General features: G+C 29.6%; 3 protein-coding genes across 3 annotated transcripts; 1 reads left to right on the forward strand and 2 right to left on the reverse strand.

Moving 5' to 3' along the window:
• Positions 1 to 6,593: 6,593 nt before the first annotated feature.
• LOC126552333 (uncharacterized) lies at positions 6,594 to 7,181 on the reverse strand. The gene has a single exon (XM_050207024.1). The coding sequence runs from the start codon at positions 7,179 to 7,181 to the stop codon at positions 6,594 to 6,596; it is 588 nt and encodes a 195-aa protein (XP_050062981.1).
• A 2,977-nt stretch (positions 7,182 to 10,158) lies between these two features.
• LOC126552052 (zinc finger protein 131-like) lies at positions 10,159 to 12,402 on the forward strand. The gene is made up of 2 exons (XM_050206521.1): positions 10,159 to 11,753; positions 11,959 to 12,402. The coding sequence occupies exons 1-2, from the start codon at positions 11,690 to 11,692 to the stop codon at positions 12,279 to 12,281; spliced, it is 387 nt and encodes a 128-aa protein (XP_050062478.1). The 5' UTR covers positions 10,159 to 11,689; the 3' UTR covers positions 12,282 to 12,402.
• Positions 12,403 to 14,109: 1,707 nt separating this feature from the next.
• LOC114120259 (uncharacterized) lies at positions 14,110 to 15,665 on the reverse strand. The gene is made up of 2 exons (XM_050206472.1): positions 14,660 to 15,665; positions 14,110 to 14,597 (listed from the first exon to the last, which is right to left on the reverse strand). The coding sequence occupies exons 1-2, from the start codon at positions 14,925 to 14,927 to the stop codon at positions 14,326 to 14,328; spliced, it is 540 nt and encodes a 179-aa protein (XP_050062429.1). The 5' UTR covers positions 14,928 to 15,665; the 3' UTR covers positions 14,110 to 14,325.
• Positions 15,666 to 16,896: the final 1,231 nt, after the last annotated feature.

Raw genomic sequence — 16,896 nt, forward strand, 5'->3', positions numbered from 1 at the left:
GGTCTTCCCGGGAATTCCACCCGTTTTCGCCCTTTTTCCTGCAGCACCGGTTTCGCCACCTTTTTAGGCTTCATAGAGTGTTTTTCAACAGTCTTTTCGACCACTTATAAAGTGTATTTGTTCTGGAGTCGTCGTAAGTGTTATTGCTATGTTGTTAATTATTTTTTTTATAAACAGATATTTTTTTATAAATTGTTTAATAATGTAATTTTTATTGCATGATGTCTTTATTTTATCTAATTTACAAAAGACTATTGTTGGAAGCTGAAACAGATGACAAAACACAATTAAATAAATTATTTGAATTTGTGAATCGTGATTATTGCCACTTACTCCATGAAACAAAGCAGTCCCAATATATGTTACATCGGTTATATTAAGAATTTTTCTTGCCGTTGAATTTTTATTTGTATTTATATAAATAGTTATTTTGTAAAGATCATCTATGTAATATATTGTTTTGTTATATATTTGATTTATTTTGATCAGCTGTTTTTGGTTTAATTGATGTAATATAATTTTAAGTGATGTTTTTGATGCTATGAAACGTATATTCAACAACACCATTATTATTTTTACATGATTAAAAATGTTACCAAGCTAAAATGAAAAAAAAAAGTGTTATAAAAGTGCTGTCAAGACGGTTCAGTTAGGACATAGCGTAAAAGTATTAACAAGTACCGTATTGTACTGTTGTGAGACAGTAGAATGTGCATTAGGTATACGTATATAATGCACCAACTACATACAATTCAATTTTATCTTCTTGAAATATACTGAATTCAATTACGGAATCATTGTCAATTAACACATCAAATGATTCGTAATCTTTAATATCTGGATATCTGTTAAATTATACATTTTACGTTGATTATTAATTTTTTTTATTTTTTACTATTTTAAATTTAAGATTTTAATTAATTATTGTTTTAAAATATACGTCATACTTACAACACAGGTGTATGGTAATCATTAATAGTTGCATAATGATGCCACCAATTATCCATTACATCAATGAACCTCATAAATTCAAAATCAAGAGATTTTAAAACATTGTAATTTAAAAACTCATTCATATAAATTAAAAATTTATCATCCCTTATGAATATTTGTGTTTGAATGATAAATATATATACATAATTTTTAAGGATAGATAATTGTATTAATTTAGCTTTGCTCTCAATAATTTGTTTGAAAAGATCACTGTATAATAATAAAAATATATATTTTAATATATAATTATATTAATATAATTAATATTTTTATACTTACTCATCAGTAGATGGAACGGAGTTACAATGAAATAATTTGGTAATTTTGAAATCTAAATCATTAATTGAGGTTGATCCTAGTGTGGAGAAATTAAAATTTTGTGAAAAAATATTATGTGGGGGGGGTTCGAAAAAAATTTAAAAAGGGAGCCAGAAAAAAAGAATTGTTAGAATTTTGAAGAATATTTGATGATTTTAAAAATTTACAATAATAAAAAATTGAGTTCGAATAGCATAATTTTGATGTTTCTTTTATGAACTGATTAATTTTTTTTTTGCCTAATTTTTTGCTGTAAGAATAATTAACGAAATTTTTACAAAACATTAAAATGTTTTTATGATTCTTCTCCAGATGGTATCAACCTCATCTGTCGACTTTATATAAGTAATTAAATTGTTAATATTTGTGTATCTTGATAAGCTCTGTAAATATTATTTGTATATTATTATTGTTACTTTTTTCAGAATTGTTACATACTTTAGAATTATTGGTTATTTGAAACTGTATATCCAAAATTTGGTTCATAATAATTTCTTCAAGATAATTTGGGTCAACAAATTTGCAACCAAAGCTGTTTAAATAGTAAAATAACTGTTCAATATTACAATGTTTTAAATCATTTATAGCATTCGAAATTTTTGTAATCATGTCCTATAAATTATTAAGAAAAATTAATAACAAAAACCAATATTGTAAAAATAGTTAAGTATGAATAAAAAAGCAGTTTTACATTATTTGCAAAATATTTCCTTTTCATTGGTGCTTTTTGCCAATGGTTGATTCTCAAATGTAGCAAAAATGTGTCCTCAGTAGAAAATTTTTTTGTGCATAGCGGACAAATAACAAGTAAAAATTTTGCATTTGACTTAGCGTTATAATTATACGCAATTTTTTCAATTTATATAACAATACTATAATATAATAATTAATTTTCAAATTAATACGGGCTCGCTTATCTTTGCAAACATGTTTGATGATTTTTTTGAAAATAAGATTATTATAAATATATATATACCATACCATTATACCTACATTATTAAAAATAATAGTGTTTGATTCGATTAGTAATTAACTTAAAATAATTTAGGATAAAATTAAGATATCACCCACTATTAAGGAATAATACGATTTAATTTCAATATTTAATACAATTTTGAAAATAATTAAAATGTTTAATACTTATTCTAAGAATTTAAAAATGGTGCCGACTATACCAACAATGATTATGGAATAATAATGACGTTTTACAATTATTGAGAACAATAAAATAATTTTGAGCAGGACAAACTCTCAAGTACATTATTTAGTAGGTAAAAATTTACTGTTTTAATGATGGTAGGTCCCCCCCCCCCCCCAACCGTCGAGGATATTATATTTTCCAACGTATATCCCCCCTCCCTGGACAGAATTCTAAATACACGACTGTTGAAACAAGTCTGTAAAACGCTTAGAAGTTTAGAGCAAGAATTGAAAAATGTATTAGATTCCTCTGAAGTCCAACGCATTACAAACAAAATCAGGTTAGCAGAAGTCATAATAAATTATCATAAACTTGTTTTTAAACATTTTTTGGAAAAATAAAACGATTGCACGCCGTCTGTACAAAATAAAAACAGTGAACCGCATCAAATTATAAAATTTAATGAAAAAGCAAATAATCTTATGAAGATCCTATATTATTGAAATGACAAAAATAATAGATTATATGACAAATATGATGAATTACATAACAAACATTTGCTACTGGAATACAAAATTATTCGCGTCGAAATAGAAAATAATTGTAGTAAAAAACAGCGTGATCGTTAATTACAAATTTATCATACCGTACCTACATTTTTATACACTATTTTCTTGAACTTTATGTATAAAATATCTAAAATAATGATGATAACTTTCCGATTTTTTTATTTAAAGAAGAAGACAATTTAGTATCACGGTTAAAATAAACCTAACCACCGACGGCGCCTTGCAGGCCACCCCAGTATGCCCGTAACGATGACACCGATCCCATCTCCGCACGTTCACACTATGACCCACTCGACACCGCGATAGCCCGACACACAGCGTTTGACCCACGATCTGGCCAGCAACCTTGGGAGTTACCATGAACTCTATATCACGTCCCTTTCTCGTCACCCTACTTTTGTGCGAGACGAGTTCCAGATTCTTAAATCACCCCGTTGCCGCCAGAGTCACAGAACTTTCATTCTGCTCTTCCAACAACACGGTGACTTCGTCGTCCTTTACCTCAATCCCGACCCCATGTACTATAATATGAGGATTTCTGTCGCCCGCCCGACGGATATCGAGCGAAGCTTTTTGGAGAAGTGTCCTCGTCTCCTCATTCTCCGGTTCCTCATATAACCTGTCTTTCCCCACCTTCTTCAACCTCTTAAACCTTGGGGCACACTTCTTCTTCGCCAGCTCGTCCCAGAGATTATTGATCATCTGAGCCTCAGTCACTTCTGAAGTGACCTTTGGCTTTTCCGATCCTTCGTCTCTTTTCGGAGCCCAGTTCAGAACATATCCCCCATGCTTATTGTCACGGGCCTTTTGTATCTCCTCGAGAAGTATTCTAACTTCGTTCGGGACGACCCTCTTCTGACTTTTTTTCTTTCTCTCATTTTTCTTCATTGTCGTCCATTCCGCTGCCTTAGGTTTTGGCTGCTCAAGGGGGGGGAGGTCTTACCGGGAATTCCACCCGTTTTCGCCCTTTTTCCTGCAGCACCGGTTTCGCCACCTTTTTAGGCTTCATAGACTGTTTTTCAACAGTCTTTTCGACCACTTATAAAGTGTATTTGTTCTGGAGTCGTCGTAAGTGTTATTGCTATGTTGTTAATTAATTTTTTTATAAACAGATATTTTTTTATAAATTGTTTAATAATGTAATTTTTATTGCATGATGTCTTTATTTTATCTAATTTACAAAAGACTATTGTTGGAAGCTGAAACAGATGACAAAACACAATTAAATAAATTATTTGAATTTGTGAATCGTGATTATTGCCACTTACTCCATGAAACAAAGCAGTCCCAATATATGTTACATCGGTTATATTAAGAATTTTTCTTGCCGTTGAATTTTTATTTGTATTTATATAAATAGTTATTTTGTAAAGATCATCTATGTAATATATTGTTTTGTTATATATTTGATTTATTTTGATCAGCTGTTTTTGGTTTAATTGATGTAATATAATTTTAAGTGATGTTTTTGATGCTATGAAACGTATATTCAACAACACCATTATTATTTTTACATGATTAAAAATGTTACCAAGCTAAAATGAAAAAAAAAAAGTGTTATAAAAGTGCTGTCAAGACGGTTCAGTTAGGACATAGCGTAAAAGTATTAACAAGTACCGTATTGTACTGTTGTGAGACAGTAGAATGTGCATTATACGTATATAATGCACCAACTACATACAATTCAATTTTATCTTCTTGAAATATACTGAATTCAATTACGGAATCATTGTCAATTAACACATCAAATGATTCGTAATCTTTAATATCTGGATATCTGTTAAATTATACATTTTACGTTGATTATTAATTTTTTTTATTTTTTACTATTTTAAATTTAAGATTTTAATGAATTATTGTTTTAAAATATACGTCATACTTACAACACAGGTGTATGGTAATCATTAATAGTTGCATAATGATGCCACCAATTATCCATTACATCAATGAACCTCATAAATTCAAAATCAAGAGATTTTAAAACATTGTAATTTAAAAACTCATTCATATAAATTAAAAATTTATCATCCCTTATGAATATTTGTGTTTGAATGATAAATATATATACATCATTTTTAAGGATAGATAATTGTATTAATTTAGCTTTGCTCTCAATAATTTGTTTGAAAAGATCACTGTATAATAATAAAAATATATATTTTAAATATAATTATATTAATATAATTAATATTTTTATAATTACTCATCAGTAGATGGAACGGAGTTACAATGAAATAATTTGGTAATTTTGAAATCTAAATCAGTAATTGAGGTTGATCCTAGTGTGGAGAAATTAAAATTTTGTGAAAAAATATTATGTGGGGGGTTCAAAAAAAATTTAAAAAGGGAGCCAGAAAAAAAGAATTGTTAGAATTTTGAAGAATATTTGATGATTTTAAAAATTTACAATAATAAAAAATTGAGTTCGAATAGCATAATTTTGATGTTTCTTTTATGAACTGATTAATTTTTTTTTTGCCTAATTTTTTGCTGTAAGAATAATTAACGAAATTTTTACAAAACATTAAAATGTTTTTATGATTCTTCTCCAGATGGTATCAACCTCATCTGTCGACTTTATATAAGTAATTAAATTGTTAATATTTGTGTATCTTGATAAGCTCTGTAAATATTATTTGTATATTATTATTGTTACTTTTTTCAGAATTGTTACATACTTAGAATTATTGGTTATTTGAAACTGTATATCCAAAATTTGGTTCATACCAATATTGTAAAAATAGTTAAGTATGAATAAAAAAGCAGTTTTACATTATTTGCAAAATATTTCCTTTTCATTGGTGCTTTTTGCCAATGGTTGATTCTCAAATGTAGCAAAAATGTGTCCTCAGTAGAAAATTTTTTTGTGCATAGCGGACAAATAACAAGTAAAAATTTTGCATTTGACTTAGCGTTATAATTATATGCAATTTTTTCATCGAATCCAACTGTAAAAAATAAAAACAAAAAAATAAAATTTTTTTTCGTTAAGTATTGACCTATTATTTCATTTATAACGGCCATTAAAATTTGTAAAAAAAACCGTCCTCCCTACAGATTACAGATTTCATAACCACTATGGGCCGATGGTAAATGCACTCATGAATGCACTCATACTACTTGCAGAGCTCTAAATATATATGATATTTCATTTTTATAATTTGTTGGACTGCAGTCCAACCATCAGCATGGAACCTCTGTACCAAATTTGAAGTCCCTATACCCAGTGGTTTGGTCTGGGCGTTGATGAGTGAATCGGGGCGGTCTCCTATATGCATATAGATTAATAGCCGACCCCTGTGCGCTTCGCAGCACCAACACAAATATGCAATAAAAATCATTTATTTTTTCAAAATTCTTTATTATTAATCCAACACATTTGAGTTAACAATATTCTTTGTTTGACCATTTAGGGCATACATAAATAAATAATTTGGAGTGCCAACTATTGAACAGGCCACGTATGCTGGCTCGTGCGAAAAACACGGCTCCTCCAAATTCAAACCGCATACTTGGAGCGTTTGTCCTTGTGCCTTATTGATGGACATGGCGAAGGGTAGGCGCACGGGGAATTACAATTGTTTGAATTCAAATGGCATATCTGTTGGTATCAGAGGAATACGTGAGATGAGTATAAATTCCCCCTTCGCTTTGCCAGTCAATATTGTGGCTTCGATTAAATTCGGCATCAATCTTTTTATAGCTAATCTTGTGCCGTTGCACAGTGTTGGTGCATTCAAATTCCTTAGTAAAATAATTGATGAGCCGACCTTCAAATTCAAGAAATGCGGTGGTATACCGGGTGGTTTCAACGAATTCAAAAATTTAACTGGATAGTTGACTGCATTATCTTCATTCAATGCGCTATCAATAAATTTGCATGATATTACTGCACTAGGCAATTTTTCTTGGATGAGGTAATTGATAGCATTGACATGCATATTCTTTGGTGCCAGAATTGCGCGTTCACTCAACCAATTGTGATTCCTGTGATTCTGGATAATATTTGGAAACACTCGTTCAATCAATTCTACTTTTGATTGGAAAATTTTACAAAAATTGTTTGGCGAACTAATTAAACCGTTTGTGTTATCGCTTTGAATTTTGCCATTTCCGATTTCCAACAATTGGCTTCGAAAACCGATATGCAGATTGATCATTCTGCAATTGAACACGCATGTTTATGTTTAGCGTCAATTTTCGCACATATCTCCTCATGAAAGAAGACTTTAGGCACGCATTGATCTCATCTGCCGGTGTTGAGCGTAGAATTTTGGGCAGTGTTTGCCTAAAATCACCTGACAATAATATCAATGCACCACCAAAAATGTTTTGATTGCCATGCAAATCTTGTATTGTGCGGTGTATTGCTTCAAGTGATTTTTTGTGCGTTATCGTACATTCATCCAATAAAATAATTGTTGTTTGCTGCAAAACTTTCGCTATCGCAGAATTTCTTGATACATTGCACGATGGAAGACTCAATCACCTGTAATACATTAAAAATAATTACATCTCAATTAATGCAAATGCATTTCAAGGCAATCGATCAATGAATATAAACAAACCTGCACATTTAAGGGTAATTTTAATGCAGAGTGTGCTGTTCGTCCTTCATCCAACAGATTAGCAGCTATTCTAGACGAAGCAAGTGCCAATGCAATTTTCCCTTGCGCTCGAATATTTGCCAAAATGAGTGAAATTACAAATGTTTTGCCCGTACCACCCGGGCGCATCTAAAAAGTACAGTCCACCGGCTTCATTTTGTACTGCTTGCATGATGGTATCGTATACATTTTTTTGATGGTCATTTAATTTGCGAACATTTAAATTCACTAATGTTTGCAATTCATTAATATCATACTGTTGTTCTCGTCGCAATTCTCGATCGAAATCATGCATTGGACGATTGGGTGAAATCATACCTAATTGTCTCAATGTTTTATTGGCGATCGTAAGACACATATCTTCAATCGCTATTAATGCCTCATTATACATTTCCAATGTTATGATCAAATCAGAGTTTCCCGTGCGATGGCGCATTCGAATCAAAAAGTCTTCTGTCATAAAATCTCGATATTTATTCCATCATTCAATCAGATTCAACATTATATAACATGTTGATGGCATACAGCATACGTATTTGATGTGGAAATGAAGCGATCGATGTATCTTGAAGTGATGAATTCCAATGTGCATTATTTTCCAGTAAACCCAAATGCTCACACGCTTCACGATACGGGCACGATAGCACATAAGACCATTAACTGTTCGCAAATCTTCAAATGAACGCGGCTCCATAACATTCACTAACAACAGCCGCAAATAATAACATTCTACTATACTTGGATGAACTGTGTATAGTTTCCCATAGTTTCTGCACAGAATATACCTGGATGACCATCAACTGCTGTTCCCTGTTTACGCCGTTGCCATGTTTTTTGTGCAGTCCAAGCGTAATTATGCGTTACATTTGAAAACAGCAAAATTCTGGCAAATTCATCACTTGCGCACAATTGAAAAAATGTGGTTAATGTTGTTGCTGGTGGACGTGCCACTCTCTCTTGAACATTTTCATTGGTAAAATATACACGTTGGCCATTTATAAAGTAACTGCCAAATGAACTACAGCAGGAAACCGTTCATGCATCGAATATGAATAAATTCTCTAAAGAGCCTCATTAGTGTTGATGTAGCGTCCTATTTGATATTGAGCAATTTCATCATGATTATTGTCAGCAGCTACTCAAAAAATAGCCATATCACTGCCTTTGTTGATATATTTTCAAATGCATTTTATCAATTTGACCGAATTGCAATACCTACTTATTGTTAATGTGTGCCTTAAATATTTTCAACAGTAGTTTTGTGTATGGAACTACCTAATGATTATCAACTTCGATGTCTTGATTTTGCATTCTAATCGTTACCGTATGGCCATTATCTTTCGTAGACTGACGTCGGTACAACGGATATTCATCATCACCTGTTATTGTGTCAGAAGTCAATTTTCCATCGATCATGCATGGAGAATTCAAATTGAGTGCCCCGCAAGGACCGTGAATTATATTTTTCTTGACAACTTCAAATAATTCAGGATCAGCAATTTTATCTGGAATTTAAGCTGATATAATGCTATCAATTTAATCCGGTGTTATTTTACGTACCAGCCATATCAATATATGTGCATGCGGCAGTCCTCTCTTTTTCCATTCGATCGAGTACATCCAGCAACGTACCTCTCAAAATACTCGCAATTTGATAATCAAATCCATCAGCGCTTTCAATTTCTGTCGACATAAAATAATCCATAGCAACCAGACATTTCCAAAGTAAATTTTGGCCGTGTCACCTGGGTTGCACTTAAGAGGCCATAACTTCGGAACCACTTATCGCACAGCTTTCAAACAGAAACCATCTACATATCAATCTTAATATGCCCTGATATTTTTATCCAAACCGGTCGGTGGATCTTGAGTTATAAAATTACTTCAAAATGTACACTAATTTTTATATATATTAGGGTGGTCCAACCTTATAGGAGCAAAAAATTAATTTTAGAAATTTACACACAGCACTTTCTTATTTTGTTAAGAGATACTAAATAATGATTCTGTAAAAATTTGGACTCGAAAATTCAACCCCTTCACGTGCCGCATAAGGGTTGAAAAATCACCTATAGGGATTAATTTACACTTTTTATTTTTTCTTTAGCTCAATTATTAAAATTACAAAAAAATGTATAGAAACAAATTTGTACTTAGTTATTTTACTTAAAAAGCATTCTTATATTTTTTCTGTAAAATTATTATTTACTATAGAAAATATCAAAAACTAAAAATATTTTGGTAATTCGGTGATATTAAATTTTTCATTATTTTTGACGTTAAACAAAACAATTTACATTATACTATTCGAGACTTTTAGTTAATACTTCTCTGCTATGTCCAGAATAATTTTTTCGGTAATCTTTTACAACCTAAAAAATAAAATTCAACAATTTAGTGTGATAAACTGAAGATATTTTTTATAAGTGTGTAGAAAATGTTCTTACTTGTAGTAAGAACTGTTTTTGTTCTTCATTTTCCGTTATTTTTTGATTGAAGTCCTTCATTGATTTAACGTTGCGCTCAGCAGTGTCATTTACAACTTTGATTGACGAAATTATTTCTCGAGCATTATTTATTCTAAATTATTTTTCCATTCAACAGGATCTATATGTTTAAGAATTCAGAAGAAATTTTGAAACGGGAAAAGAATTTTAGTGAATTTGTTGTAAATAACTCAAAGGGAATATCTCGCTTAATGAACTCGGGTATTTCTTCTGGCTTTAAAGTGATTCTTTTCGGAACTTCTAAATCTTCTTCATAATTTTATTGTAAAATAATTTGTACTATTCTTCGTTTGTCTTCAATCAAAATGCTCTCATCAAATATTGAAAACATAACAGATTCTTCATTTAGGTACCGTAAATGGTTACAAAATTTCTTTATGGCAACATTTGCAATTGGTGGGTTTATATCTTTATAGGAAACTAATTTTCTCAAAAATAATATGTTGTGTAAAGGAGCTTACAAGCTTTTAAGGGTCCATACAGGTAAACCAATTCTCTGCATAACATGTGATAACAAAACAACAAATATCTCTAAGTGCAATTTCTTCCCAGTGATTTAATTTTACTTGATGTCTGAAGATGTAAATTTTGAAACAATAAATTTCTTTTGCCATCCATCTGGCAAGATGATAAGCACCAGGCTGACGAAATTGTATACCATTTAAAGGAGTACCGCCCAAGAAAATAATGATAAGCTCCAAAAGTTCTCTGTAATCATTGCGTGGGAAATCTTCTTTGATTTTATTTTCAGCAAAATTCAAAATATTGAAAGCAATGTATCCCAGTTTATCACGAACGTAACTGTTTGTCATTCATTTTTTTTTTATTAATATTATACCAATTTTTTTGAAATTTTTTAAAAATGGGTATATCTGGACCTGACATAACGCATAACTTTGTAAAACAACTTCATACATATGGTGTCGGCAAGCAAGTAATAAAATATTTCTATTTAGTTTTTGTTCTAGCAGAACACAAGCACCGTTTAACCTCCCAGTATTTGAAGCGGTGGTATCGACTACAAAGGCCTGTATTTTATCTAATAATGCCCAGTCTTGTAAATTATCATAAACAGCAGACGAAATTTCTAACCCTGTACTACTAGAAAGTGCAGGAACTCCAAGAAGTTGCTCTATACCTGGAGCTGATTTTTTTTTGTTTTTAGCATTGTAATCAAAAATCGAAGTTCAATAAGCAAATCCGGAAATGACCAGGACTAATATTATTTTTTTGTTTTGAAGAATCAAGCACACTCACATAGTAGTGTGAGCACCAACAGTTTCAAAGACCATTTTAAATTTAAAACCTTTAAAATACGCCCGGAGATAAATCCCCGACTTTCCTCCCCCTAGATCCGACTTTCCCAATCTATAATATTTTTAAGTTTCAATAAAATGATTAAAATCGTTATTATTTGTGTTAGTATGCAATTTCGAAACAAATGCACTTTACCACGCCTCTCACGAATTTCGATTTTTTTTTTTTTTAAAAATCCTCGGTACATACCATGGAATAGAATATCCTCAGTCAGTTGCACACACATTGTTTAATCGTATGGGAGTTGAACAGCAAGACAAAACATCAGTGGAGGTTCCTGAATCATCTAAAAAAACAGAAGGTAATATTGCTGTTCTTTTTATACATTTTACTCCTTATCGTGTGAATTTCTGCACTATCGTCAACTATATACTTATATTCCTATATTGTTCACACAATATCCAATTGTACATACCACATATGAGTTTCAATAATTTAATTATAAGCATTTTTTTTTTTTTTTTTAAATACAGTTATGACAATATTTTTTAAATTTTGTATTATAGTAGAGAGTGTGGTAGATTATGAAACAGAAACGTCTAACAGCTCAGAGGATAATACTGATGATGATGATTATAATGGTCCTGATCCTCTTGAAAACTCTGATGAAGATTCAACCTCCATGAAATCTACAGAGAGCAATGAAGATGATGTTTCATTTAAATACCACTGTGCAAAATGTAACCTCTCGTTTAAATTCAATTGTTGGTATCAAAGACATATGTTAATCCACAAACCTGGGACGTTTGCGTGCCAATATTGTCCTAAATTATATAAGAGAAAAGACATACTAAGGGAGCACCAATTATTATTATTATTATTATTTTAATAAATTTATTAACATTGATATTGTTTTTTTTTCTCAAGAATCATCTGTCTGTTGGGACCACTACATACTTATGCTCCGAAGTTGTGATATCTGCACCAATAAAGTGTTGGCAGCTACTTGTTAGAATGTTAGTATGGTATTAAACAACAATAATTCATATCAAACAAGCCCGTTTGTTTTTATTTTTCAAAATTATTTTTTTATTTATTTACTTAGGATAATTTGCAATAATGTATTTTTTAAATGGTTTTGTTATGGGATAAAATTGTTGTGGAGTTTGTGTATTTAAAGTTCGGAAAGGGTTAGCTTCATTTAACTTTTTGTATACCCACTTTTTCTTGTTGATGTGGTACCATATGATTTTTTTATTGACTTCTTTATATGGTTCTTCGTTGGTTAAGGATGGAAATCGCGATTTCGGTAATGTTATTAGAAAATTATTTAAATTTGTTTTGTAGGATTGAATTTCATTTTCTATTGTGCAGTGAATTGAGTTGATTGATGTGTTTTGTGATGAAGTGATGGAGTTTAAACATTGTGAAATAAAGATGACCTTGGCTTGTAATTTTTGAAATAAATATTGTACTGATAAATCTTGTTTTTTCCTTTGTTTTGAATATATATTTTTGTAGGCAGCTGAAACATAGTATAAAATGAAATAAAATGATCAGAATTTGTGAATAGATATGATGGTGTCTAAACAAAAAAATCAAAACTTACTTTATATAGTACGACAGTTCTCAAATATATATCTGGTGAGATATTTAAAATATTTTTAATGATGTTTAGGTTTTTAGATTTGCAAATTTCATCTTGGATATAAGTCATATTAGGTGTATAGAACGCTTTTCTTTTAAATTTTTTAATGAATTTGAAATTTAAATTATTTAATTCTTTTAACGTACTTTTAGTTTGTTTTTTGTTAGTAAAGTTATGTTTTATGATATTCATTATAATTAAAATATGTCCAAAAAGATTGTTTTGCTAGAATAATAAAAAAAAAAAAAATAATATCATTCATACATATTATAATTAATGTAAAACTTACAGTATGCCCATAATCTTTCATGTCCTCTGACGCATTATAATACGAGTACAGACATGCTAAATGTAATTGTTGAGAAAATGTTATTGACTCTGTCATCTGTGGTAAAAAGAATTCAACTATACAATTTGAATTAAGTTCAATAGAGCATCCAAGTTGCTGATTACTGCATCTATTTTTTTAATTTTATATTTTACATTTTGAGTTCTAATTATTTTATTGATATAGTTTAATGTTGTTTTTATTACTTACACTTTATACAATTTATCAGATATATTAACGACCGTAAAACTCCACCAATTTTCCAATTGATTAATAAAGTTCTTAAAATATATATCCATAGAAATTATACAGTTTGTATGAAGAAGGACTGAATTATTCATAATTTTTTTAAAATTATCATTTATAAAATTTTTTTTCTGATCATTAAATTGTTGCAAATAATCGTATATTATGAATAATTTTGAATTTTTTTTTTCAGCCAGATCAATAAAGAAGAGTTTATGTTCAGATGTTTTGAGACTAAAATAAATATGTTTTAAGAATTATGTTTGTTTATTTATAACTTTAAATTAATTATTAAATATTTGTACTCACGTGTCAATAGAATCATACAGTCCATATGTTATAACATGTGATACCAAGTAATCTAAATTTTTTATATCTCTTATATAAATTATAATTTCTTGTAAATTGAATGAATATTTTTTGATTATTATAGGTTCCGGAGAAAAAAAATTGAAATGTTCGTCCAATGTAGGTGAAAATGTAGGTCCTGGATTCTTTGATTTTAGTGAAATTTTGAATTTTGAAGTTACGAAAATCTAAAGTTCAAATTTTTAAGCCACCCTAATATATATATAGATTATCATGTAAACAAATAAAAATGTTTGAGTATATAGTTAACATGCATGATTATAGATACCTTGAAATAATTGATCTAATCTAGAAAATTTTGTAACTACTTGAGTTATTTTTTGATTGATGCTCTCGAGTCTGTTATTTGTTCGATTTCCTATAACAATAAAAAAGTAAACTGAAACTAAACCTGACATTATTGACATTTAATAATTCAATTACACTTAGATTCATAAACTTTGATTGGAAATATACAACCCATTCTGTTTTAATACCATGCCAATTTTTGTTGAAATAATTTATCACTGTTTCCATATTTGTATCTTCAAGTTTTTTGTGAATTTCATCATAATCAGTATCATTTTTTGCAAAAACCATACTTTGAATGATTTCTAAGACCATGATTCTATCTCCTACTTATAGAATTTATCAAAACTAATGCATTTAGGTCTTAAAATACTTTTCTTGTTCTTACCAGAGTTTATTTTCATTTTTTCGCAAGTGAGTTTACGAGAAATTGATCTTAGACAATAAAAGATATAAATTAAAATTTGAGAATCTGGAAACTGTTCCTTAAACACATTTCTCTCAGTGAAATCTTTATCCGCCATTATACGTTTAATTTTTTTCCACTCAGGATTATAATTTTTAAAAGTTAAGGCCATGTTTGACACATTTTCTTTGTCTTCACTTGTTAGAAGACAAAATCCAACTATTTCACTAAGGCCGTTACTTTCAACCATTATAGACAATAAATAAATATAACAGTTAGTTATAATTAGCTAAAAACTTAAATGTAGTAAGATAAATATTAAGAATATTTTCTTCTTCTGTTACTTTTACATGCTGTTGGCTTATATTTTCATACCCAATAAGTTTGATTGCGATTTTTTTCTGCTTGCAAATGAAATTTGTTCATCAAAAATTGAAAACGCTATACACTCATTACTGAGGTAAGTACCATAAATGCTTTAAAAACTTTGTTAAACGTGATGTAGCTATTTGCTCATCATCAATCGAATATGCATATAACCTACGAATTAATTCAATATCGTTTTAAGGGGCCTCACTAACATTCGTTGCCGTAAACCATGATTTTATATATATTTTTATAATGAACGCACAGATTCTACAGATTGCATTTTCTTTGATTTTTGCAAACATAAATTCTAATCTTAACAATAACATCTTCAAACAATAAATAGCTTTAGTCATCCATCTTGCTTGATGATACACACCAGGTTTATGAATATATTAATATTAATTACTCCACCTGGTGGTATATCACCAAGATTAATAATAACAAGTTTCAAAAATCCTTCATAGTCATCTCTTGGTTGTTTTTCTTTTAGCACTTTGAAACAAAAACACAAGATTTCTTGACGCACTGGTGACTGAATATTTTTTAGTTTTTCATTTGAGCTCCATTTCAAAATATTTATGGTATTAATTCTTATTCTATGAATTTTTAAAACGCTTAAAAAGTGCAGTATGTGGTCCAGATAATACGTGTAATTTTGTTTCATCTATTGCCGCTTGAAGAAATAACTCAAAAATATGATGACGACATGCCAAGTGAAGGACATGACTTTCCAGTCGTTGTTCTAGGCAAGCGCAAGCTCAATTTAATCGGCCTGTATTTGAAGATGTTGTGTCAAATACAAACCCTTGAACTTTATCAATTAAAGACCATTTTTCAAGATTATCGAATATAGCAGATGACATTTCTAATCCTGTATTAGATGGAATTCGGGGAGAATCAAGAAGTTGCTCAAAATTAAGTAATGTTACAATAATAGACAGACAACTGAATTTTTCTTTTCCTCCGAAGTCAGAAATAATAATGAGCTGGGCCCAAAGAAAAACTTCAATGAATTCTGACAATAAATGTACAGCATCCCGATCATTAACCTTAAAATATAAATTAAAATACAAACCTATTTCAATATACTATAATAATAGTTTTAAAATAATACTAAATTTATATTTGTAACACATATTAAATATGTTTTATAACATAAAGTAACCTAATCTTAATAATATTGAGTCAAGATGAATAATTTGTTTAGTAAATAAATATTTAAAAAAAAATAGTAAAATATATTATATACTTAATAGTTGTTATTTTGTAACATTATGTATTTTTAACGTCATATACTACACATAGATATTAATTACCTATGTCCTATATAAGATACATTTATATTAATAATTACTAACCTTGCACTTATATAATGCTGCACAAAGCCGTGTTGCCATTATTGATTTGTTGATCCTTTTGTATCCTGATGGACTACGGTCTACGACAATAGTTCTATGAGTTATATTTACTTTTGGTGCTCATATTTTCAGACTCATTTGAACTTAAAAATGCAAATATTTCAACTAAAATATTAATAATTCAATAAGTTTATAAGCGATTGTTGAGTGTTTTTAATTAATAATTATCCGAAGTAGATTTTGAAAGTTTATAGTTGTACTTCATTTTTTTTTTTGCAATTTCCGTTTCTATTCTAACAGTTTATTTTTTCTTTATTCTTTTGAATCGTGTCTACTCCTGACATGCAGTCCGGGCGACTGGGTTTTCGTTACGAAATTAAAAATGCTTATCCAACTCAATTGTCATTAAATCTAATGAATAAGAATGAGCAATGTCGAATAATTCATCCAAGTCTTCTTCAAATTTGTATACTTTCATTTTCTTGTTTTCTT

The sequence above is a fragment of the Aphis gossypii genome, chromosome X (genome assembly GCF_020184175.1).
Source record: "Aphis gossypii isolate Hap1 chromosome X, ASM2018417v2, whole genome shotgun sequence".
Taxonomy (NCBI): Eukaryota; Metazoa; Arthropoda; class Insecta; order Hemiptera; family Aphididae; genus Aphis; species Aphis gossypii.

Excerpts from the sequence above, each read along its gene's own strand:
- LOC126552333 (XM_050207024.1), bottom strand. The coding sequence starts at position 7,181 with ATGATCAATCTGCATATCGGTTTTCGAAGCCAATTGTTGGAAATCGGA.
- LOC126552052 (XM_050206521.1), top strand. The coding sequence starts at position 11,690 with ATGGGAGTTGAACAGCAAGACAAAACATCAGTGGAGGTTCCTGAATCA. Across the intron at positions 11,754-11,958 it reads ATCATCTAAAAAAACAGAAG|TAGAGAGTGTGGTAGATTAT; the intron begins GTAATATTGCTG and ends TTTGTATTATAG.
- LOC114120259 (XM_050206472.1), bottom strand. The coding sequence starts at position 14,927 with ATGGTTGAAAGTAACGGCCTTAGTGAAATAGTTGGATTTTGTCTTCTA. Across the intron at positions 14,598-14,659 it reads AAAAATGAAAATAAACTCTG|GAGATAGAATCATGGTCTTA; the intron begins GTAAGAACAAGA and ends TTCTATAAGTAG.